At 32.2% G+C, this 24,378-nt stretch overlaps 1 protein-coding gene across 1 annotated transcript in view; it reads left to right on the forward strand.

Moving 5' to 3' along the window:
• LOC409020 (inaD-like protein) overlaps positions 1 to 24,378 on the forward strand; it is a 119,029-nt gene that overhangs the window by 62,580 nt on the left and 32,071 nt on the right. Inside the window, exons 10-19 of the mRNA XM_026442738.1 lie at positions 497 to 670; positions 1,194 to 1,413; positions 1,757 to 2,058; positions 2,296 to 2,520; positions 2,705 to 2,878; positions 4,003 to 4,164; positions 4,280 to 4,522; positions 5,056 to 5,286; positions 17,134 to 17,239; positions 17,575 to 19,360. Of these exons, the coding sequence (XP_026298523.1) occupies positions 497 to 670; positions 1,194 to 1,413; positions 1,757 to 2,058; positions 2,296 to 2,520; positions 2,705 to 2,878; positions 4,003 to 4,164; positions 4,280 to 4,522; positions 5,056 to 5,286; positions 17,134 to 17,239; positions 17,575 to 19,360 (3,623 nt within the window). The remainder of the gene's footprint in view (positions 1 to 496; positions 671 to 1,193; positions 1,414 to 1,756; positions 2,059 to 2,295; positions 2,521 to 2,704; positions 2,879 to 4,002; positions 4,165 to 4,279; positions 4,523 to 5,055; positions 5,287 to 17,133; positions 17,240 to 17,574; positions 19,361 to 24,378) is intronic.

Here is a 24,378-nt window from a genome sequence, read left to right on the forward strand (position 1 = left end):
TTAATAGGATTACATATTATTGATCACAACTACTAATGGAATATATAATGCAATCATATTTAAAATATGCTAAATAAACGATAAAATTTTCCACAAAAATAATTACCAACTAAAAATAACCAAAATTAATCGTATGAATATATATATATATTTCCATAATACAAAATTATTTAAAAAATTTATTGTCATATGCGATAGAATTTTCTACAAACAATAAAGTAACACGATTATCTTTTAATAATTTTTATAGAAAATTTGCTACGTGACAATATTCTATAATTACCAAGATCAATAATATAAATCTATACTATATTTTCTTTGAAAATATATCTTTTTTAAATGTACATTATATACATTACTCGATAATCGAACAATAATAATGAAAACCTTACCAAATCAGCCATTACAATAGATAATATTTATAAATAGAAAATAAAACGGATCGTCCTCGATACGAATTTCGAGGCAGAGATTCCAATGGAATACCACGTTTCAGGCACTCGGCAGCCACGCTCCGATCGTACCAACCAAGATTCTGGGTGACCCGGAGGAGTTGGATCGTCACCTGGTGCACAGCGTGCCGGAGACGTACAACATGCGCCACGTGCAGCCCGACAGCGCGTACGACAACGGCTTCATGTACTCTCAAGAATCTGACGTCGAGATGCACGTGAGTCGGTTACAGCTTTATGAGATTTCATCCTTCCTCCATTTTGTTCTTTGTACCTCTCCGACACGTTTGTGTCAAGGTAATCCGTATTCCAAAATAGATTTCCACCTTTCTTTCTATATCTTCCTCAAGGATATAGAAAGTGTTAGTTGAAAATAATTGTGATAAAGAAAATCCCATGTTTCAATCATCTTTCAAGAATTAATTTGTTCAAATCTCTTCCTTAATAATAATAATAATAATTCTTAATTAATATTTTAATTATAAATTAATTTGAGAATCTATACAAATATATAATTATATTAATATTTTAATTATCTATAAATTAATTTGAGAATCTAATACAAATATATAATCATAATTTCAAGTAAATTGAAATGTAGAATTCCTTCTCCGTTCTATTTTCTTCTCTACCGCCATCTTTTCATTCCTCTGTTGATTCCTCCAATATTTCCCGCATTTGCATATCATTCCTCGTTATTATGGCCGGGCTATTATCTCGAAAGGATGGGTTATTCGGTAGGCAAGGCCAGGTCTCATCATGGACGTAGTACGCAACCCAATGCCAATTGGAGCGATGCCAGTGATACCGACGGTTCCGGTGCAGATCCCGGAACTTCCGGTCCTCACCATGGACACCATTGATGTTAACTCACTGCCAGAAATGGAACGATTCACCGTCGAGCTTAAGAAAGATATTTACGGCCTCGGGATTACCATCGCTGGATACGTGTGCGAGAAAGGTAATCTCTCAAGAGAAACTCAACAAGAATTATTTCTGGAGAATTCGAAGTTGAAGGAAAATAAAAATCTTGGAGATATTAGGCCATGAAGAAATAAATATTGAGATGTTTGAAAATTCGAATTTGGAATTAAAGATATTTAGGGAATTTGATTATCTTTGTATTCGTGGAAAGTATGAATATTTAAAAATCAAAGTTTGGAGATGAAAGAAATTTTTCTTTTTCTTTGGAATCTCGAAAATCGACGAGCTTTTCGTTTGAAAAAAATTACAACAATTGATATCGTTCAATTTCATTGAAGTATAGTAATTTTTAATACACGTTTTTTGATTCTGAATTGCAGAAGAGTTATCTGGCATTTTCGTGAAGAGCATCAGCGAGGGAAGCGCGGCAGACTTGAGCAACAAGATTCAAATAAACGATAGAATAGTGGAGGTGGACGGCCATTCTTTACAGGGTTACTCAAATCACGAGGCTGTGGAGGTGTTACGGCGTACAGGGCAAACGGTAGTCCTTTGCCTGGAGAGATATCTACGTGGACCAAAGTACGACCAGCTTCAACAGGCAATAGCGGCCAGTGAACTGAGACTACCTCAACCGAGCTCTCCATCCATCACCAGTTTGCCAAGCTTCCCGATTAGCGCGGTATTTTCTTTAAAATTCCTAATGAAATCAATATTTTTGTACAACAAGGTATACATATAATATGAAAAAAGATTGTTTCTGTTGTATCGTACAGATAATTATTAATATTATTGAATTTTACTTTTATTTTTATATAAATGTGTAATCGTGGTTTAGAGACTTGGTGTTATTATATTCAATATTTTTCAACGATATTCTTAATGCACGGCAAAATGTGTATAAAATATTCCATTGCAGGATGGGGAAACCACTACTGAAATAGAACCTGAAGGAGAGTCGCATACGACCGTGGACAGCGCGATTCTGCAGGATGGTGATCGCGAAAGATCGTCGGATGAATTAGATGACGCCGCCAATGTGGAAGCATTGCTGAGCGATCCATCCAGCGAGCTTACGCCTCAAATTCGTGCCGCCATTAAGTCGAAATGGCAGAAGATCGTCGGCCCAGACACGGAAATTGTGGTGTGTAAATATTCAATCATTGAAACCATTGACGATCCATCTTCGTCAATTTTATAAAATTTAAATCGATTAAAAAATAATTTCCACGGAAATTCTGTCGATTATTAACGTCTCGAGAAGTTAAAGTTTCTACTAAATAAAAAATAAAAAAAAAAGGAATTTTTCTTTTCCACGTTTCAAATAGGTGGCACAATTGAAGAAATTCGCGGAAGGCAGTGGTCTTGGGATAAGTCTGGAAGGGACTGTGGATGTGGAGAACGGGCAGGAAGTGAGACCGCATCATTACATAAGATCGATCCTTCCGGAAGGGCCTGTAGGACAAAATGGAACGCTTCGTTCCGGGGACGAATTGCTCGAGGTAACGCAACACTTTGATCCAACAAAGTCCAAAATCTTGCCTCGCCTTTAAATCTAATTAACAGGAAGGATTAACAAAGCCTGTGGCAGAATATTGTAGTAATTGGTTTAATAATTTGCAAATCCATCCATGGTTTATTTAACAAATTGATAAATATATCATTGTTTAATGATGGACGTAATTTTATATATTTTATCAGCTCTTGTATATTGTTATCGTTGCAAGTTATAAATATTTATTAAGATAAATTGATAATTAAATTAATAATAATTATATTATATTATAATTAATAAATTAATAAGCATAGAATAATAAATTATCGAGTAAACAACAATGTAATAATGTAAAATATGCCGTCAATCAATTTCATCAGTGTTAAAATTGTTTTTTATTCCATTTTTAAAATTATTATTTTCGTTATTGTATAATTTTTTTAAAAAATTATTTATTCCCTATATTATTTATACATTATCTTTCATGTCTATTTTTTTTATTTTTTCTTGCATTTATTGATTATTATTTAAAAATATTTATTTAAAAGATTAGTAATATAATGATTTAGATTTCTGATTTGAAGTATAATTTTTGTATCAATATTCGTGAGTAGAATATTTTGGTGATTAAAGAATATATATATTGATAATAATTTATTTCAGTGCATTAATTAGTGTTAGATATTATAAGATATAGAATGTTTCAAAACACACAAGCATAAAGATAAATTTTCCAAATTAAGAAGCTTACGATTAGTATAGATAGTATAGATGATATAGACAAATAGTCTTAGATAACCAGCCATTTAATCGTAAATAAGCTTAACTTTGATAATTAGAATTGTTTCTCTGAGGTGGAATAATTAGATCAGTATAATTCTCACAAATCCATTATATGCATTCTTGCAATACATTTTAATGGATCTGAAAAGTTTTTAAAATACTTCAAACTTTTACATACAATTTTTCAAATTTTTATCTATTTTTTTTAGTAGAGAAAAAAAACACAACATTAACATTAAAGAGCCCTTTAAATTATAACTAATAGCATTAAATATCATAAATCTTTCTTTACCAATAGTAATAAAAAAAAATCATAAATTAAATATCCAATTTCAACATTGTCAACAGGTGAACGGATATCGATTATTAGGTATCAACCACATGGAAGTAGTTAGCGTGCTAAAAGAATTACCCATACACGTTCGAATGGTTTGCGGAAGAAACATCGCCTCTCAGGATCCTCTTTGCCCTATCGACACTGCTCAACACCAAGCCGCTTTCCAAACCAGAGTAAGAATATCTAACATCTTCCAAAAAAAAAGAGAAAAAAGAAAAAAAAACAATAATCCAATTTCTGACATATTATTGACAATTGGAGCGTAACCAGATAAAACCTGTTTTATAGAGTATCCTTGGAGGATCTCTGCAAAATTTGTTACCAACGATGGACCGTCTGGTGAAAGCAAAGTCTGACGGCTCGTTGGCGTCGACGACGACCACAGCTACGGTGACGGATGCCAGTTTGAACAAGATGAAATCGCGATCTTTGGAACCGTTAACTGGTTTGGCGATGTGGAGCTCTGAACCGCAGATCATCGAATTGGTAAAGGGAGAACGGGGCCTTGGGTTCTCCATTTTGGATTATCAGGTATGGGCGTGATTCAATTGTATCAATTTAATTTATTCAAATATTCTGGAAAGCTTGATCTGAGCTAGAAATATATTTATTTTAATGAAAAATTTAGGGAAAAAGATGAAATAAAATTCCTAAATTGTGAATAATATTAACTTCTAAATGAATTGTTTAATTTATTCTTAAATTAAAAATAAAAAAAAAACATTATATGATTACTTGGTATTTTTCATTATCAAAGAATATATTATTACTATCATTTATAGTTTGTGACCAAGAGAGAAATATTGAATTAATATATTACGTAATTGAAAACTTGTACAATGGAGGAAACCATAAAATCGAGGCAGATTGATCTAAACCTTATTGTATTACTATATATTTAAATGCTTATGATTTAGTAAGTTACGTTAGAAATTAGATTATCCTATAACCAGATCTATAATTCAATTTGTGATAAAATCTTTAATTCTTTGTATCAATGAATATTCGATCCAACCACCAAAAAAAAAAAATCACACTAACAAATTCACGTCTGTTTGTTTCAGGATCCAATGAACCCCAACGAAACTGTGATAGTAATAAGATCACTGGTGCCAGGTGGCGTGGCTCAGGTCGACGGGCAGCTGATACCAGGAGATCGTCTTCTATTCGTCAACGACATCGCCCTGGAGAACGCGACGCTGGATCAGGCGGTGCAGGCGCTCAAAGGCGCCCCCAAGGGCACCGTGAGGATCGGTGTGGCCAAGCCGTTGCCCATTCCAGACAGTATTGTCCAGGTGAGCGATCAGGAGGATCGAATTGAACCGACCGCCGATAGGGATAGCGAGGCGGCCACGTGCTCGATCATGGATAGCCACAAACAGAGGCGAGAATATTTCAGGGAGCGTAAAGTGAACGTAATCGAGCCACCCCATCATATGGATTTGATCGAGGGTTTGAAGCATCAGCACAATCTTGTCAAATCTGAGAGTTTCTGAGAGCAATGATTTAGAATGGATTTAAACTTATTCAAGCCTAGATTATGAGCCTCTTCTACTCCTGGATATTATCCTATCTGTTTTGAGACAAAGATAGAATCAGAATGGTAAGCAAGAATAAAAAATATATATATTTTTTTTTGATTCTGAAGAAAATTAATTTTAACTTTGCAATCATTTTATAAGTTGTATATTTGTTATAAGGTATACGTGCATTATAGATGAAAGGGATGAAGGATAACTCTTTCATGTAAATAGCATTGATGCACATATTGTATTGTCAAGAATCTTTTATTTTTCTTTTCGTTTATTCGAAGATGTGAAAGGAGTAGGAGAAGACCACGATGCTCGTTCTGGTTTGGATATTGATTTACATATACAATTTGATCAAAATAGCGTTACTATAATTTAAATATATTTCTTAACATTAAAATCAATTAAGTAAAATTAATCCATTAAAAAATTGACAGAATCATTTTTACAGATACAAATAATAATTGTTTACAAGCTTCTTATTTTAAAGAAAGATTTCAATAATTTTCTGTATGTTTAAAGAAATAGCAGATTAATTTTTCTATATATATTTTTTTTTAATAATATATAACATCAAGGATAAGAGAAGCATAAGAAGCATGAATTAAAAATATAATTTTATATAATCATTCTATTGTTATTATTCAGTTAAATGATAAAGCTAACTTGATCAAATTACATATTGCAGATTATAGAATATTTGTTTGTGCGTTTGCTCAATCCCTTCGTTACTTTTTCGAGAGATTATTCAGCCTCTGTTTCCGCGACTATCGAATCTGGATTCGCCTCGCGACTCGCGTGTCTTCGAGACGACCGATTTTTCCACCGAGATTTGTATCGATCATTCAATTGGACTTTTTTTCGGTTTTTTCTGGATATCTTTTTTTATCTTGTTTTATCTTGTTGGAACTTGAATCAGAGAATATGAGCTTGAAATGTCTTTCCCCAGTGTCATCCTTAAGGATAATCGCGATTGTGCAATAATTCCTACGAGTGTTTCCGCAGAATTTCCGTCCAAAGGCGATCTCTAGCACGTTCCATGTCGTGTGATTCAATATTTAAATAAAATTCAAATAAATATAATACTTAATCAAGGATTAAAATTCCAAAAAAATTTAGTAAAAATAATTTTGCTGTATAGTTAGATTTAAGGTCGTTCAAGCTCATTTCCCCCACTAATATTGAATTTCATTATTTATATTTTTCAAATTTTTATCTTTACAATTATATCCATAAAAAATGATTTAATAGTTCAATTATCATTATGATACATTAATAATTTCGAATGAGATAATCTTATATCAAGTTTATACGAATTTAGTTTGGATTAAAAACAAATAATACCAAAGAAATAGTAGATTTAAATTGAAGTGGTGGGGGAAGCGATCTTATGTGACCTTGAATGGCAAGAATTAATTTCGAACGAATTATACCAAGCAGTAAAAGCAGTCAAAGTTATGCAACAAATTTCACACGGCGTTCAATGTGTCAGATACTTGTTTAACATTTCAAACAGTACTTAATTCAACTTTATGATTAAAAGTGTTGTTTAACTCGCACAAGTACTTTTAACTTGTTGAACAGCGATGCATCACACATCGTGCTGTTATTAGAAAATCAAATTTGTCTCGTGCAATTTAACGAAACAAACTTTGAACAAAATGACAAATCTACGAATTGATGACCATTCTTTTTTTTTTTTTTGTTTTTAAATGCAATGTTATTACGTATATCAATTAATATTAATATTCATTATCAATATTAATAATAAGAAATAATTAGAAAATTATTATTATTATTACCAAATGGAATGAAGTTTCTCTCATTAGCTTCTCTTCTATATATTTTTGAAGAGTTTTCACAGATTTATCATTCACTTTATACACATTTATAGAAATTTTCTTTAATATCATGGATTTAATGATATTTTTTATTTTAGAAAAGCATATATATATAATATATATATATATATATATATAAGACTGCCTATTATTGACCAATGTAATATATTACGTGGATTTATTTGTGTTTAGATATACCATATATTTTGCAAATGGTATTTTTAAATGAATATTATTGCAAAAATAAAAGTTAATGATATAAACGAGAATAATATTCGTTTGCATTTTTTAAATAAAGATTTTACAGCGTGTATGAATTATCGATAATAAATAGGGTGCTATACAGGGTTGTTTTTATTTTTTTTTTAACATTATTCATCCTAACCCTATTCCATTCCTGTTTTTTCTTTTGTTAGCATATTTCTTTATAAATATATATTTTTCATTTACCTTGTTAATTTTTTGTTCTCTAAACCTTTTCGTTTTTTTTTAATAGTTTTTGTTCAGTTTTATTTCTATATTATAATTGAATATAATGTATTATATTTTTAAAAAAAATTTTCGAATAAAAACAATAATAAATATTTTTACAATTTTATTAGAAGAAATAAATTTTTAAATTAATTCTCTCTAAAATGTATTGAGAGATTTACTATATTTTTTAGCTCAACGATTTGAAAATTCGGTCTAATATTTTCATATATTTTATTCAAAAAGGAAAGGAAAACAGAAAATCTAGTTGAACGTGAAATGTTTCGTGCAATCAATTTTTGATCTAATATTTTCTATTATTTTAAATAAAGTAAATAAAATATCAAAGATGTAAAATGTATAAAAATTAATATTTTATTACATTATTATAAAATAAAAAATCAAATATTTTAAAATTAAATTTTGTTGTTGAACTAACAATACCAATTGAGGATTAATAATAAAAATATTAAATAAATTAATAATTAAAAATAAAAATATATACAACGGGAAATGTATAATATCTAGAATGAAACATAAAAGCGAATTGCCAATAAATTGTTTACACGAAGCAATCAAAAACAGTTTCACTGAAACGACGAGCAATAAAACTTGCAACTCGTTTAACAAAACGAGCGTTTCTCGTGTCGTATAATTGGGCCACAATGGATCCCAGTTATTCGATCGTAGAAACGAAGATTTTTAACTCTGCATCTCAACTTGGACAATTCTGTTGCAATTGCGGTGCAATATATTATTGCCGAAAAGAAAAAAATCGATAAATCAATAAACAAATAATAAATAAAAAAATATAAAGTACGAAAATTTCTTGTACGTTCGTAAAAAGAGTGAAATAAAAAAAGTTAATGCCAGTTCGAAAGAAAACGAAAATGCGCGTGCTTGTGAAGAAAAAAAAAGGGGTGGCGCGAGAAAGAAAGAAAAAAAAAAAGGGTGAAACGATGAGAAAATTGACCGTTTGTTATTCAGTATGGTTGTGCAATTACCGCGGATGGGTATATAGAATGACCAGCCATCGAGAATTGCTGAGTAAGTACTGAACAAAACGATTGTAATAGTGAATGAAAGTTGCCTGGTAGAGTAGCTGAACAGAACGAACAAATAATATAATTATTCATTCTTTTTTTTTTTTGTTTTTTTTTGTTTCCTTTTTTTTTTTTTTTTTTTTTTGCATTCGAGTGATTTTTCACTGTCCTTCGAACGAGGCTCACTTAATATACACACGTGCACACCAGACACACGCATATACACCAACCACGTGTAATACAACAACAAAACCTTAAACCTATATATAGCGATAATCTTCCATACTTTATTTCCTTTTAGAGAATTATTTTTTTTTTTTGTTCTTTCTAATATTTTTTTTTCTTCTTTCTCTTCCTTTTTTTTTTATTCTTGAGATTTCATTTAGAATTTATGTTAGTTATTTTGTATGTTCACGTAATTCGGTGGGTAGGATATAGAAGAGGAGGTTGAAAAGGGGGAGGAGAAGAGTAGTAGATGGAAAACAAGAAGGGGTAGTTTTAGATGAATTGTAATATACTTTTAATGGATGGATGAAACAAGAAGTGAAATTGATTGGTGTAGAGATAATTTTCGTTTGAATATTAATTAAATTTATTAAATTTAATTTTTTATATGACCAGATCATGAGACAATTATAATTAATTTATATTACACAATAATGTGACTCGCTCATGTAATATTTATGATTTGAGAAAGATAAAATTGATAAATGATAAATAAAGATTACGATATAGAAACAACGATTATGATATTAAAATAATCAATATTTAATATTGAAATTATTTATATAGAATAAATTATTCAATTTATTATTGATTATAGTTAAAGAATTAATTTATATTTATATTTTATTACAAAAATGAAATTTGATGTTTTTAAATTTGCAAAAAATTATCAATCATTAGTAATTATTAATTTCTAGAATTTAAAATATTATTTTTAATAGTTTTTATTTTTTTAAATAAAATAATTTGAAATAAAGGAAAGAAAGAAAGTTAGATTTTACTAATTTTTCCTTTTTACTCTATAAATAATAAAGAAATGCAGTAGAAAAATAGAAAATAATAATCTTATAGGAAAATAAATTGATATAAATTGATTTATTCAAACAATTTTATTCCTTCAAAAATTTATTCATTCTCTTTGGAGAAGTAAACGAGATTTCATTATCTGTACACCAATCTAACGCAGTTTAACAAGATCAAAAAGATCATCGTAAAAGTCAAAGCACTAAAGAGAAAAAGAGAGAGAGAGAGAGAAAAAGAAAGGAAAATGGTTATTCGCGTGAGCTCATCGAGGAGTCTTCGGAAGGCTTCTCGACAAAAAAAGGGACAAAAGACCACAGTGTAATGGAATTAAACTGTAAAATGGCAAAGACATTAACTCACACATACACTTTAACCATAGTCTAAAAGGAAGGACTCATTCTTATAGTCTCTTTCTATCTCCTTCTACTCGTCTCAAACTCTTAACAATTCTGTTGCACTAAAATTTTCTCTCTTTCTCTCCACATTCGCACGGAGAGTTTTATGGTGTTATCCTTATTTTTAAAACATCCCTTAGTTTTTAGAAGCGATACAATGTATTTTATGATTAAATGTTTCTCGTAAATAATTTTTTAATCAGAAATAAATATTAGAATTGGGGATAATTGAAATTAAATGATATTCTGTGCATAAGGAATTTATAAGATATTAATGAATCAAATTTCTATTCTGAATGTGAGCAGAAATGTTAGAATAAATAGTAGCTTTTGGAAAGCAAAGAGATTTTATGGAATATTAACAGTAAATATTTTATTTATTGAAAATATATAGAATATTAATAATTTTTATATATTTAGAGATAATTATATCATCAAATTCTCAAAATTAATAATACTTAAAAAAAAAACTTTTCAGAATAATAATACTTTTCTTTTGGAAATAAATAATTCATGTAAAATTATAGTATAGGATCTTCTATGATCATATAAATAAGGAATATAACAAAGAGAAAGTAAGAAGATACCATGGCGTAAAGAATAGAGATCCAGTTTTTTAATCAAAGGAACTCGAGTTCGAATCCCGTTAATATCCTTTTCATTTTTTTCTTCGGTTCCTACATTATAATATAAAAATAAATAATATATGATCATACAATTAACAATATTAAAAATATTAACAATTAAACTCTACAAAAAAATAACAAAAAAACTATCAATTTCCAAAATAATAACAATTATATCTAAAACAATAGTAAAAAAAAAAAAAAAAAAAAAAAAAAAAAGACAAGAAATTCCATTAAAATGAATTCAATTCGACAATTTCCAAAAATACTAACAATCACACTTTACATAACATAAATCATCTACATAACATAAAAATAAAAGTGAGGATAACACCTAAAAATCTCTTCATCGAATCGTCTCCATTCCTTCGATCCTCGAGCGTGTATACGATCGATCACCGCTAATATGCGACAAAATTCCTGTTCTCACCTATTCTCTTTTTTTTTTTTCTTTTTCGTAGAAGTCTACTAGTGCATTCCACTATTGTCTAACTACTCACTGGCACCTTTCTTCACTATTATCAGCAGGCTCTCCTCGTTGGCCGGGGATGGACACGTGTTACCACTAAACACAGGGGACACGCATTATCCCCCCTGGACTACACTCTTCTCAACTAACCTAATCGAATCGAATATAGTAACGTGGTATACGACGTGTTGGATTATAAATATTCTATTCGTAAATCTTACGCGATACAATCGATTTACTCCTCGCTGACTTCCTTATCTTATTCTTATTCTTCGTTATTTTTTTCTTTTTTTATATTCATTTTTTTCTATTTTTTTTTCTCATTTATTCTATTATTATTCTTAGTCCTGTTCTCTCGGATCACTTCCAAATATACATGTGATACGCACGAAAGATTTGGATCGTAGATCGTAGACGCGTGTACACGCGAACTACGTTCAATAATTGAGTCTCGAAGGCACGCGATAATCATTCGTTAGTATTCGATCATTCGTTTTATCATTGTCATTTTGTCATTTTCATTCTTAACCCTGCTATAGTGTTAAAATTTTTATAATTGCGTGATTTAGAAAGATTTTGAACGTTTTTTTACCATAAGCTCGAAGAAATTATTTCTAATTTTTCTTCAAAGTATGAAATGATTCAAGCAAATAGCAGAGTTAAGTTTGACTTACACACATCGAATATATTACGATGCATGCATCGATTTCTAAGTTTCACGAAACTTGTGCATCAAATGATGAATTTGGATGGTTATATTTATCGATAATTTTCGTATAAATATATAATTATAAATATAAATTATACTATATAATTTTTTCAGACTTTTTTCTTTACTGATATATATAGTTTTGAACAAAATATATCAAATATCTAACGTTGCAGAATTTCTTATCTGATCTGTCTGCAAAAATATGAATTTGCATAAGCATATTATGTAGTCAAGTGATGATAACACACATGATATGATTTACATTATGAAATTTTGAAGTCGATGCATTTCAGTGTGCCATATTATTATTTGGTCGTGTCGATGCAGCATTTACGACAGGATTTCAGAATTAAGCAAAACGAGAGCGTGGGATTATACGATGATGGTTTGCTGGTTTTGATATAGGTCAGCTGTTTGCGGTTTGTCTTGGCTTGGATGAAAAGGCGTAGTAGAGATGAATTGATTAAAAATGGCTAAGAGTATGAGATGACTGGAATTATTTCTGGAGAAATAATAATCTTAATATCGAATTAGTAATCTAATTATCGAATTAGTAAATTGCATCGATACGATCAAATATAAAACAAACAATTAAAAAAAAAGAAAAGGAATAAAAAATTGAAGACATATAAGAATTCAAGTTAAATAAAATGGACGAGGAAAGTTTCCAAGTTTCTTTCGAATTTAAAAATCCTTTAGATAAAATTCATGGCGAGCCATTTATTCATAGAATCTAGAAAATAGCGGAAGCTCGATTTCGATAATCGATTCGTTTCAGAAGTTTCGAAACTTTTCCTTCGCCAAACAGATCCTCGCAAGGCAAAAATTTCCATCGAAATAGATCCGAATAGCGTTTCTTCGTGATTTCTTCGAATTTATTTTGATTTATTAAACGCCTTTTCCTTCTCGTGAAAATTGTGAAAAATGAAAATAAATGCGAATATTTGCCTTGTCGCGATACATCCATTCTGAGCTTTCGTTGCAACATTAGTTATACTTACACGAGCATGAATCGTTTCTTATAATAGAAGGATATTGTAGATATATTTTCTTTTTTTCTTTTTTTTTTTTTTTTTCATATTTTCTTAGTTCGATTAGAAATTATAAATAGAAGGATTCGTTTTTGATGAGATGATTTTCAACTCTTAGCTGAAGGAATAAAATTTCTTATACGTTTCAATTTTTTTTAATCTTTCAAATTTTAACAAATTTTAAAAATATAACAATAGAAATATTTTATACGAAAAGAGATGATATCGTCAATTAAAATTTTTATTATTTATCGATGAATCATTCATTTTATTTTTCTTTTTTCTTTTTTTTTCAATATTTCATCCTGATATTAAGAGTTGAATTAAATCAATAACAAATTTCGTACGAAATTTCATCCTTCTATTGTTAAATAGATCTATTTTTCGATAGAAAGTTCGTGATAGATATACTTATACAGGGTGATTTTAAAATTCGATTTTAAAAATCAAAAATATACTTAAAAGAGAACCGTCTAAATATCCATCGTACAATTTTTAACTTCTAAAAACTCATTTACTCTGCAATTGGAAATATCATACGTAAAATTGATTTTACTGAAAAATCACCCTGTATATTTTTATAACAACGTTGATCCGCTTTACTTCTCTGCTCCGAAATTAGAAGGAATGCTCGCGTGGAATGGCGTAATACAAGATCGATCGCGACTCAGCTCAACATCCATCATCATATTCTTCTTTTTCTTTCTCCATTTCTTTCTTTTCCTTTATTTTCTCTCTCTCTCTCTCTCTCTCTCTCTTCTTCTTCTTCTTCGAATATATCTTTAATAATTGTTCTCGCGCGCAATTCGCACGCGTTCCCGCTACTAATTCGGCTATTTCATTTTTCATTTTCAGGGCAATGCTTAAACGTCCAGACCGGAAGTTGCGAAGTTTGATCAGTTTTGCCGCAAGTTAACCGACCAAAGAAACCGAACGAACCGAAATATTAAGAAAACGAAAAAATAGGAAAAAGAGAGAAAAAAAAAATGAATTAATGAAATACTATATATAGTATTTATATATAGTATATCTATATATATTATATATATATATATATATATATATATATATATACATACACAATGTGCTCGTCTAATGACCGTTTTAATAATAACAATGATATTCATATCGGAGAGCAATGACCAATCATGATGTAACATTATACATGGATGTTTTTTCCCTTTGCTTTCACATGTTCTTCGTGCAACCCTTTTCAAAGTATTCCTCTAATTCCTTCGTTTCAGTTACGTCTGTATTTATTATTCGTTTATCTGTTTATTATTTTAATAATAATTGTATATAGGGTGTATATCTTTATTCGGAATGTATTGGTTTGAAAGGAAAATGAAAGTTTTGATTTTTTTCTCTTATTACTGTTATTGTTATTATTTTCCATTTTTAATGGTTTTTTATTATTATACGTCGAATTTTCGCGGCTTGGAATTTCTTTTTTTTCTTTTATATTGCATCGGGAAGGTATCGTTGTGTATCATAAATTTCACAGTGCATTCGATGTTTGGTAAGTTTGAAAAATTATCTTAAAACTTTACTCGATGTGCTTCTTTCTTTCATTCTTTTATTAATCGTGATGTATTGGCAAAATTTTTTTAGAAAAGTTTTTTAGAAACACCCTGTATACCATGTTCACTTGAAACAACGATAATTCAAACATTAAGATATGACGATTAATTTATGAAAAAAAGCTTTGTTTATTTTTTTATTCAATATTATCACGTCCAAGATTTTTTAACTTTAAATTTAATCTTAAAATTATATTTTTTTACATCTAAAAACTATATTTTAAGTATAGGTAAGTCTCTCTCAAACATTGATCGAAACGAAACTAAAAAAAATCTTCAATAAAAGAGAAAAAAAAATATACAAAATAAAACGAGTTCAAATCGATTTTTTCAATTTCACCTTCGATCTCAATTTTATGGTTTAATGGCGCTCCAATCGAGGTGCAGCCTTTTTATTTTGATCATAAAAAAATCTACGGATAAAATCGCGAAAAGTGTGTGCACGTGTGTGTGAAATCTATTTTACGAATAACTCGTTGAATTTAATATTTTTTGAAAAAAAAAAAAGGAAAGAAAGAAATTAATTTATATCTCGAACAAATACAAATAGGAAGCACGCAAGAATAGAAAAAAAAAAAAAAGGTGAGGAACGATCGAATTATCAATTCGTGATTTTTCGTATATTTTCTATATAATAAAAAAATAATTTTCTTTTTGCATTGTCAAATGGCGGCTTCAACGAAGACAAAGCGCCATCTATCGAGAGATACATTATCGTATTTAAGTAGGTGATACCCCTTTGAACTTGCTTTCTTCTCGCTAAAAATTCTTTTCAATTCTTTATTCAACCCTTTGTCTCGTTACAATTAATTTTTTATTAATTTCAACTTATCTTATCTAACAATTACTTTAATTGTTAATTTGTTAATAAGATGGATTAATCGAATTCGAAATTAATGATTTGCTTTGCAATTTCAAAATCAAAGTTTTTTTTTTTTAATTATTCTATATCTACACTGTTATTCTATGTCTTGTTTAAATTTTCATTTCTGAAATTGATGATTTCTCCATTTTTCTAATTACAAATTTTTCCATCAAAGGGTTGAAAAATAAAGTACTTCGATTCCAAGTACTTTTGTAAGTGTACAATTTGTAAATAAAAATATCGTATCGCTTTTAACATTTTCTATTTTCTCCTCTCTGTGAAGTAATTCTCTTTAAGCAATTTCTCTTTGATCAACGATCGAGAACTCGATCGAGAAACTATTTTATTAGATGGACAAACATTGTTGAAAAATTCGTTCAACGTCAAAGTATTATAGTCGGTTGTCCTTTCGGGAAAACCATTCCAGTATTTCACTAGCATCGCAATTAATCTCTAACAGGATTAACGAGATCTATACATCCCAATATAAATTTTTAAATAGCTCCAATATTTTCCATTTTTATTTTGGTGGAAATTAATCGCAATGCTGGTCAATATATCTGAATATCTTTTTTTTTTTTAAATTTATAATAGCAGGATCTCGATTATCCGTTTGAAATAAAGATTATGATTCAGAATAAATTGATTGCTTATAGAAAATAATCGAATGGTAAAAAGATAAAGAATCCTGATTGACGTTGTTGACTGTCAATTTTGGATCATTCACTTTACTGAGAAATAATCTTATCTGAAAGTAAGTTGTATATATCTGAGTAGAAAAAAAAAGAGTGTACATTGTCTCATCTCAAAAAAAAAGCAATTTTAAATTATTATGTTGCATTAATGTTAAAAATAATAACGAGGAATAATGTAGTAGGAAAATAGCGATGTAAATAGTAGCTAGTAATTACTCATAAGTAATTTTTGTTCAAGTTGTTGCTTTACTCTGATTCTCTTCACACTGCGTAAATTAATTACCCAGAAACTTCTTCTGTATTATAATTTCCAGATCTACTTGCTCGTTGACTTCGTATTTTCTTGTGCTTTCGATTCGAGATGCTGCCAATAATTCTATATCAATTAATTAAAATTAATCAATTCATTCACCGTTTCGCCTGTCTGACCATGCACGATCGTTTCCACTTACAGTATATCTTCTTTTCAAACACTTTTTCAAAATTTTTATCACAATAACTCGTAATATCCTTCACATTTCTTTCTCAACGGAAATATTGAAGATTGTTCTCGAAAATATCGTAATAAAAAAAGAGAAATATCAAATTATTGGCAACAGTTCGACATCCAAACTTCTTTCTCGTTCCATCTAGAAAACGATCACGTGTTTCGTGCCAGCTCGATTGTACATTTATACATCATTCTCGAAGTAGCACTTGTCTAAAATCGCTTCTCTTGGTATCCATCGCGATTCGTTATTCCTTTATTATCGTGAAACCGCGTACGATGGAGGAATTCGCCTTGGTTCCGCGCGAATTAATTGTCTGATTATTTTCTCGGTTCTTTTATGTCCTGCGATGGTCGATTCCACGGCAGAGGGTGCCGCCAATTTGCCCCGTGAGACGCAGCAAAAGCTTCCCAAACGAGAGCGAAACGACCGATCACGCAGCCGAGCTCGAGGACTTCCTCTCCTCCAGATCAGGTATTCCAACAATGTGTCGATCTGTTCTTCCTTTATGATTTCCATCGAATTATTATTTTATTAATTCAATATTTCGGCAAAAATACTCGATTTTCCTATTACGATCCTCCATATTTTCATTTCCATGAAAGTTAAATTGCGAACGATATTCCATTTTTAAAAATTCTTTTGCAATAAAATAAAATGTTTCTTTGCTACAAAAATATTTGAAATAAATTTTCCTAATATTTGTACTTCTGTATAAAAAGACCTTCAACAATTTTACAAAATTCTCCACTATTCCATCGATTCCAAAAATTCCTAAAACCCTATCCTAATTTGCATCCAAATTTCAGGAGTGACGGAGCTCTCGATGGACAAACCAAATGGAATAGAATCCGAAGAAGAAGAGGAGGAGGAGGAGGAGGATCACTGGAAAGACGCATCGCCCATCACGCCCACTTGCAGTCCCACCAAACACCCGTCCAAAACTATCGAAGCAAGGACGAAAACGGTGGAAGTGGAGGTGCACGACTTCCAGCCCACCAGTCCCCTGGAAGGAAAGGACGTGATCATCATCGACAGCGGCTCCACTCCCCCTAGCAAGAAGATGGCGATGAAGCGAGAATCGACAGGCGTGGAGAAAGTAGCTCCGAAAGTGAAATTAAAGAGAGAGCAGGTGGTGGAGGTAACGGACGACCTGGGATCGCAGAGAAAAGTGCCTGGGATCGTGGCTGGACCATCGACGCAGGTGGAGAAACCTCGAGAGAAGAAAAGAGTATCGACGAGCGACTCGTTGCCGGACAGAGGCGCCAAGAAGAAGACGTTGAGCAGGGAACAAGACAGAAGATCCTCGAGAAGAAAGATCGAGGAGGTGGACGAATCTTTGGTGACGGATATCGTATCGAGGGGAGGTGAGTTGGACAAGGTATCCAGGAGAAAAAAGGGAGATGGGGAGGAGACGACGATAATGAGAAGCAGGGAGGAGAGGAAGAGCCTGAGGGAGCAGGAGTGCATCGAGAGAGTGACGGAATTCCTGACCAAGCACAGCGTGTTGACCTATCCAGAGCTAGCTCTAACAGGTGATCAGGAGGAGGAGGAGGAGGAGCGAGCCACGAAGCCACCGCCAGATGGCGACGAGCAACGTGTCGTCTCTCGTTGCCCGTCCAATCTCCAGGAGATCCAGGAAGCAACCGAGAGCTCGAGAGAGGAGCCTCCCCTTGCGAGGACGAGAAGCGTGAAGAGAAGCGAGGATGGAACCGCGAGAACTCTTCCATCCCCGTCCACGGAGAGAGCAGTTTCCACGCGGACAGTTGGCAAGGAAGCGGCCGTGACACCTGGCAAGCCTCCAGAAACTCGGGAGGAGGTTGTCAAAACAACGATCCAACGGACGGAGGCAGACGTGCCGGCGACGAAACGTCGAAGCTCGATGAGAAAGAGACCCGGAACATTTTCCAGGGAATCGTCGAGGGAGTCTCTGTTGGACGACACGAAGAAAGAGGTGAGGATACAGGAGAACGTGGAAGAGTTCTTTTTCGAGGACACCAGCGAGCAGATGACGGGTATCGTCCCGGAAGTACAGTTGGTCAAGGCTAGGATAATCACTGCGGAGGAGGCGGCGGCGAATAGGATTGAGGAGGCGATGAGGATCGAGGTCCACTCGCCACCGGAAGTGGCGGTGGTCAACGCCGACTCGGTCAGAGTGAAGAGCGGAAGGGTACCGTCCCCGGAAACGGTGGACATGTCCCAGTTGCAATTGATCAGTTTGGCGAAATCCACGTCGGAGAATACGTTGATCGATACGGTCGGCGATGCGGAGGAGAACAAAGTTTCCGAGAGGAATATCAAGGCTGAGATTTTGTTGGATCTGTCCAAGGTGACGGACGTCGGGGGCGAGGGGGAGGAGTCGGTGGACGGGGAGAAGAAGGACAGAAGGTTGAGCAGAACAGGGAGCGAGGGGTCGAAGAGGAGCGGGTTGAAAGGTCAGGGGAGGCTGAGGGAGAGGGACGGTTTTAAAATCGGCAGTTTGGCGCAGCCGGATGAACCGGAACTCACGATATTGCTGGAGAACGAGAGGAGGAGGAACGTGGACGACGACAGAGACAGTTTGGTGGATTTCGGTGTGGAGAAAGTAATTAGGAGGTAAGTGGAGAGATAAGTTTATGATGTTAATGTAATATATATTTTTAAGTTAATTTCAATCGAATGTCTAATTTAATGAAATTTCTGATTGGATAAAGTTTAAAGATCTCAAGCATTTAGGAATTCAATGAATTTGTTTACATTGTGCATAAATAATTTTTGAAAAAATTATAAATTCAAATTTATTAATAATTTTTGCCAAGAAAAAGCTGCTAATACAATTTCAAATCTTTGAATCAATAGTCATTAAATCAGTTAGTTCCGTCAATAATATTAACTAGATGAATACATTTCAATTATAATTAGTTCGATTATATATGCATCACGTTAGAATTAATCAAAAGATAAAAGAGATTAATCATATCGATAATGATTGATATCTGTCTCCAACTAACAGGCAAAAGAAAAGGAGACAAAAAAAAAAATAAAAAATTGCATCATCAGATTAAATCATCGTTATGATCGATAAATTGAATATTTTATGCTCGTTAGCAGATCGATTAAAGAGATTGGCAACTAATTAAATGCAACAAAATTATAAATGGAATAGTCTGGTGGCACAGCATAGGAAAGGGCTTCGAATGTCGATTAATGTGCAATGTTATTTTCCAATGTGCAACCAATCCGATGGATTACACCGGTGACCGTAGAAATGCGCACAATTAGTTAGAAATCTAGGTCGTCTGGAATACCACACAGTGTTTCGCCGACCCGAAAATTCTATAGCCCTTTCCCCTCGTTTGCTATTTTTTTCTTTCTTTCCTCCCTCTGCCATTTCAGCTGATCAATTATTTCTTCCCTGCTCGGCATCACCGAGTTCCTTGGAACATTTTTTGCCAATCGAACAATCTTTGCCAGAGATTCGCTTCTTCCAGACAAAAGATTATTATTTTTATAAATTGTATAATAACTTAATAAATGGGGAGGAGTTATAGAAAAAAGAAAAATAGAAGAATACAATTAAAAACATGGACTCTCGTCGAATCGTCGAAAGAAAGGATTTAATATTATTATTTCAAGGGGGAAAGCAATCTCGAAAGAAGAAAATACAAGTAAATCCCATTAAACAAAAAGAATTGACCATTATCATTTCACAAAGGAGAAGATTTAAAAAAATCAGGATTAACAAAAACATGATTAAACAAATCAACATAATAATTTATATATTTCGTAATAAACATAATAATTTAGTCAACAAATCTCGTTGTCAATATCAAAAAAAAAAAAAAATTAACATAATTCCTAGGAAAAAGAAAACTTTCAAAACTCACAATTTGAATCTCTATTAAAAATTTCATAACAAGATTCAACCAACTTGCATCGAACAAGCCAAGGTTTGAAATTCCTATTATCAACGTACCGACAAAGTTCCAAATTTCTTTGCAACCCTTGTGAATCCACCCCTCACCCCTCACCCCTTCTCATTCGCGAGAAACTCGACGAAGCCAAAACGAAACGTCACAAAGAGGCTGGTGTTGGAAAGGCAGGAAAAGTGGGTTAAAAGAGTAGAACAATCTGTGTGTTGGTGCGGCAACCGAACGCGAATACAAATGCGAAAAAATGAAGGGGGAAGGGAGGGGAGGGAGTGGGGGAAACCAGAGAATCGTAGAACGAAACTGGATGATAAGAGATAAGGAGAGGAGTTGAATAGGAAATGCGGGAAAAGGAAGAGGCGAGACGTCACCGCAGGGGGGGGCAAAACAGAGAAGAAGAATAAAGAGAAATCTTTCCTTGTTTTCTCGTACACTGCGATTCGGCGGTTGATATACAGGGTGTTCCTCTTGATTTTATCAAAAGGAATATCTGGTGGAAGACATATTGTCTTTTTTTTTTTGTTTTTTAATTCTTTAATTTTAAAGTTCGTTTAAGATGACGAATAAATAAACAGAAATTTTGAAAATTTGTAATCTATATAGGGTGTCTTGGATATAATAATCAAAATTGTATCGTCTATTTGCTTTTATAATTATTATTGTTATTATTATTCATTTCGTTTTAGCGGTATTTGAATATTGAAAGAATTCGAAGAGAGATTCAGAAACGTGGAATAAAATATTTGTTATGGAAGAATACCAATACGTGTATATAAATTCTATTTTATTCCAGTTTTACGAGAATCTTCTTGAGAAAACAGGTCGAGGAATATCTTTTTTTTTTTTTTTTTTTGGTCTATGAATATTTTACCTTGGATTCTTATCGTGGATCACTGATAGCTCGGTATTAATATTGTACGAATTCTGCTTGCCTTGAAAAAAGAAGGCATTATCTGTTATTAGTATCTTCTCGAGTTCTGTAGTATCTTTTAATACTTAGGATTATTCGGAAAGTTTGAAATCAGATAACACTATAGATATTCATCTATATAATAATGGGTCAATCTATATAATGGGTGAATTTATTATTAAATCGTTCGACGAATTACACAACGAAAGAAATAAATTATTTAGTTTAAAATTTTTGCAAGAAAATTAAAATTAGTTCAATAATGTATGAAAAATTAGAAAGTTTATAAAAATTAAATTTTCGATATATATGATTTATTTTTATACGTAATTCGTTGGTCGAAGCGTGTCGAAAAGTATTATCTTTCTTTTACGAGGATTTTATCTCAGATTTTCATCGTTCGTGAAAAATCTATGCGGCATGGCACGTATAAATATTATACAAGAATTCCATTTTAGTTTCAAAAAGAGAAATTTATATATTATTCAACGCTATACAAGATTTGTCCATCATTGCTATTATTATTCTCTAGCATTTTTGTTAAACAAAAAAAAAGGTAAAATATATTTTTTTTAATCATCTTTCTTTTAAACGACAGAAATAATTAAGTCAACAAATCGGAATGATTTGTACGCAATTAAAACAGATTCCCAGATTGAGCCTTTGATTTAAGATTCTCTTTGTAACGAGATTTTTATTCGAGGTTTTTCTGATTGAAATATCTAAATTCTTTTCAATTCGTCCCCTCTCTCGTCAACCATTCAATCCGCCAAAAAATGTATTTATTCAACGATCGACGTATAAATGTGCTTTTATCGTTTAGACATTATCATATCAATTGGGAACGAATTCCTTTTCATTCTTCCCCTATTGTCGCCTATTGATTTTTCGATCCGATATCCTCCTTACTGTCTCTGAAACGTTCACTTATTTATCAAGTGAAGGGAAGAAAAAAAAACTTTCCTACAAACTTCATCCTAAATATTTCTATTAAAATATTATTTCCAAGAACCAACCAAAACCCTCAAATTACACAATTTACCTCATCTCTCTCCTCCTAACCCCCAAAAAAAACACTCTCAAACATTCACACAAACGACAACAACATTCCAATATTCTCCAAACAACAAGTTCAAAAAAAAAGAAACCCCAAACCTCCAAAAAAACCACCCTGTGTGTACACCCTTCATCTCTCGTTGAAACGAAAAGAGACGGAAAGAGACAGGGGAGAAGGAAAAAGAGACGGAGGAAGCTCTGCGGCAACCCGAAGCTGCTCCTCACTTCCTCCCACGCGGTTGCAAAGCCTCGCCGCGCTCTCACGCACACACACACACGCACGCACATCCAGAAGCGAGAGTAACGAGCCTGCGTGTGCATGCACTCGCAGGAGAACGCTCCTGGAGGTGGTTGCTCGCGATTAGTCACGATTCTGGCCGCCTCGGCATCGCTCCGCGTTAACGCTCCACTCCCGGTGGCGGATAACGGCGGCGGAGATAGAAGGAGGAGGAGGAGGAGGAGGCAGCCTGGTGAAGTTTGTGCACGTGTAACAACGCGTTCGCGTGTCTGTCTCTACGGGAGATTGTGTACGAGGATTGTGTATGAGGGCGTTTGAGGGAGAGGCGCGCGCGTGTGCGACGCCACGTTTTCGACACACGGAGAGGAGCGTGTTGTTTATTAGATCAGTGTAAGCCAGTTTGCAGTGACGCAGCGGGACGCGACAGTGGACACCTTGGCTTCGTGGAGGAACGTGAAAGGTAGATTTCTTCTTCTTCTTTCTTTTGTAAAATTGCTTTTTAAATTCGTTTCTTTGGCTTTTATTTTTTGAAGAGATGGTGCGGGTTTGAAAAATGCGCGTTGAGGAAAGAAAGATTTTTGTTTTGTTTCGAAGAGGTTTGTTTTAGATTTACATTTGTGTTTTGTTAAATTTCAATGTTTGAAAAATTGATTTAATTCGATGCTTCGGTTTTTGTTAGTTGTTTGTAAGAAAGATTAATTTGTTTTTTTTTTTTTAGATTGGAGAGATTTTAGGTATTATTTTTGTTTTTTTGTTACTTCGTAATTGTTGTTTTTGTTTACGAAGTGTAAGAAGAATTAATTCTTTTGGAGGAATGATTCGGTATTTTTTTATAAATTTTAAACAATTCCGTAAATTCAAATGATCTTTTGAAATATTTCCAATTAATTGTCAGCTTATAGAAGTGGAAATTAATAGTAAAGTGAACGTTTATCAAGAGAGAATTTCCTACAACGGAGAATAAGGTAATTATGATAAATTCAAGTGCTCGATACTGCTCTGTGAATTTTCTTATTTTCCTTCTTTTCGATTTATTCTTAAGGATTCATTTGGAATATTTTAAGAATAATAAATCGACGATAAGAGTGGAACTGATTGCTGGAATCGTTTTTCTAAGAAATTCGCAAAGTGGTGATTTCTAAGAATATGAAAGTTTCGAAACATTTAAATGTTTTCAAATTATTAATGTTTGAAATGTATAAATACTTTGTATTTACTCTCTATTTAGAAATTATTGTTTTCATCTAACAAGAGTGTAAAATTTATTTATTATATAAAAAGGATTTTAAATTCTCAAGATTTAAATATTTTTATTATTTTCTCAAGCATTAATTCAAATTACCTTAAATTATTCTTCATTGTAAAAAATTCTCTGTTCAATAGATATTCACATCACTATTAATTCTACTTTTATAAAATTTTAAATAATTAGCAAAGATTGTAGAAAATTTAACAAATATTTTTATTTTTTTTAATTTTCTCAATTAGATCGTTAAAAATT

This window comes from Apis mellifera, linkage group LG9 (assembly GCF_003254395.2).
Source record: "Apis mellifera strain DH4 linkage group LG9, Amel_HAv3.1, whole genome shotgun sequence".
Classification (NCBI taxonomy): Eukaryota; Metazoa; Arthropoda; class Insecta; order Hymenoptera; family Apidae; genus Apis; species Apis mellifera.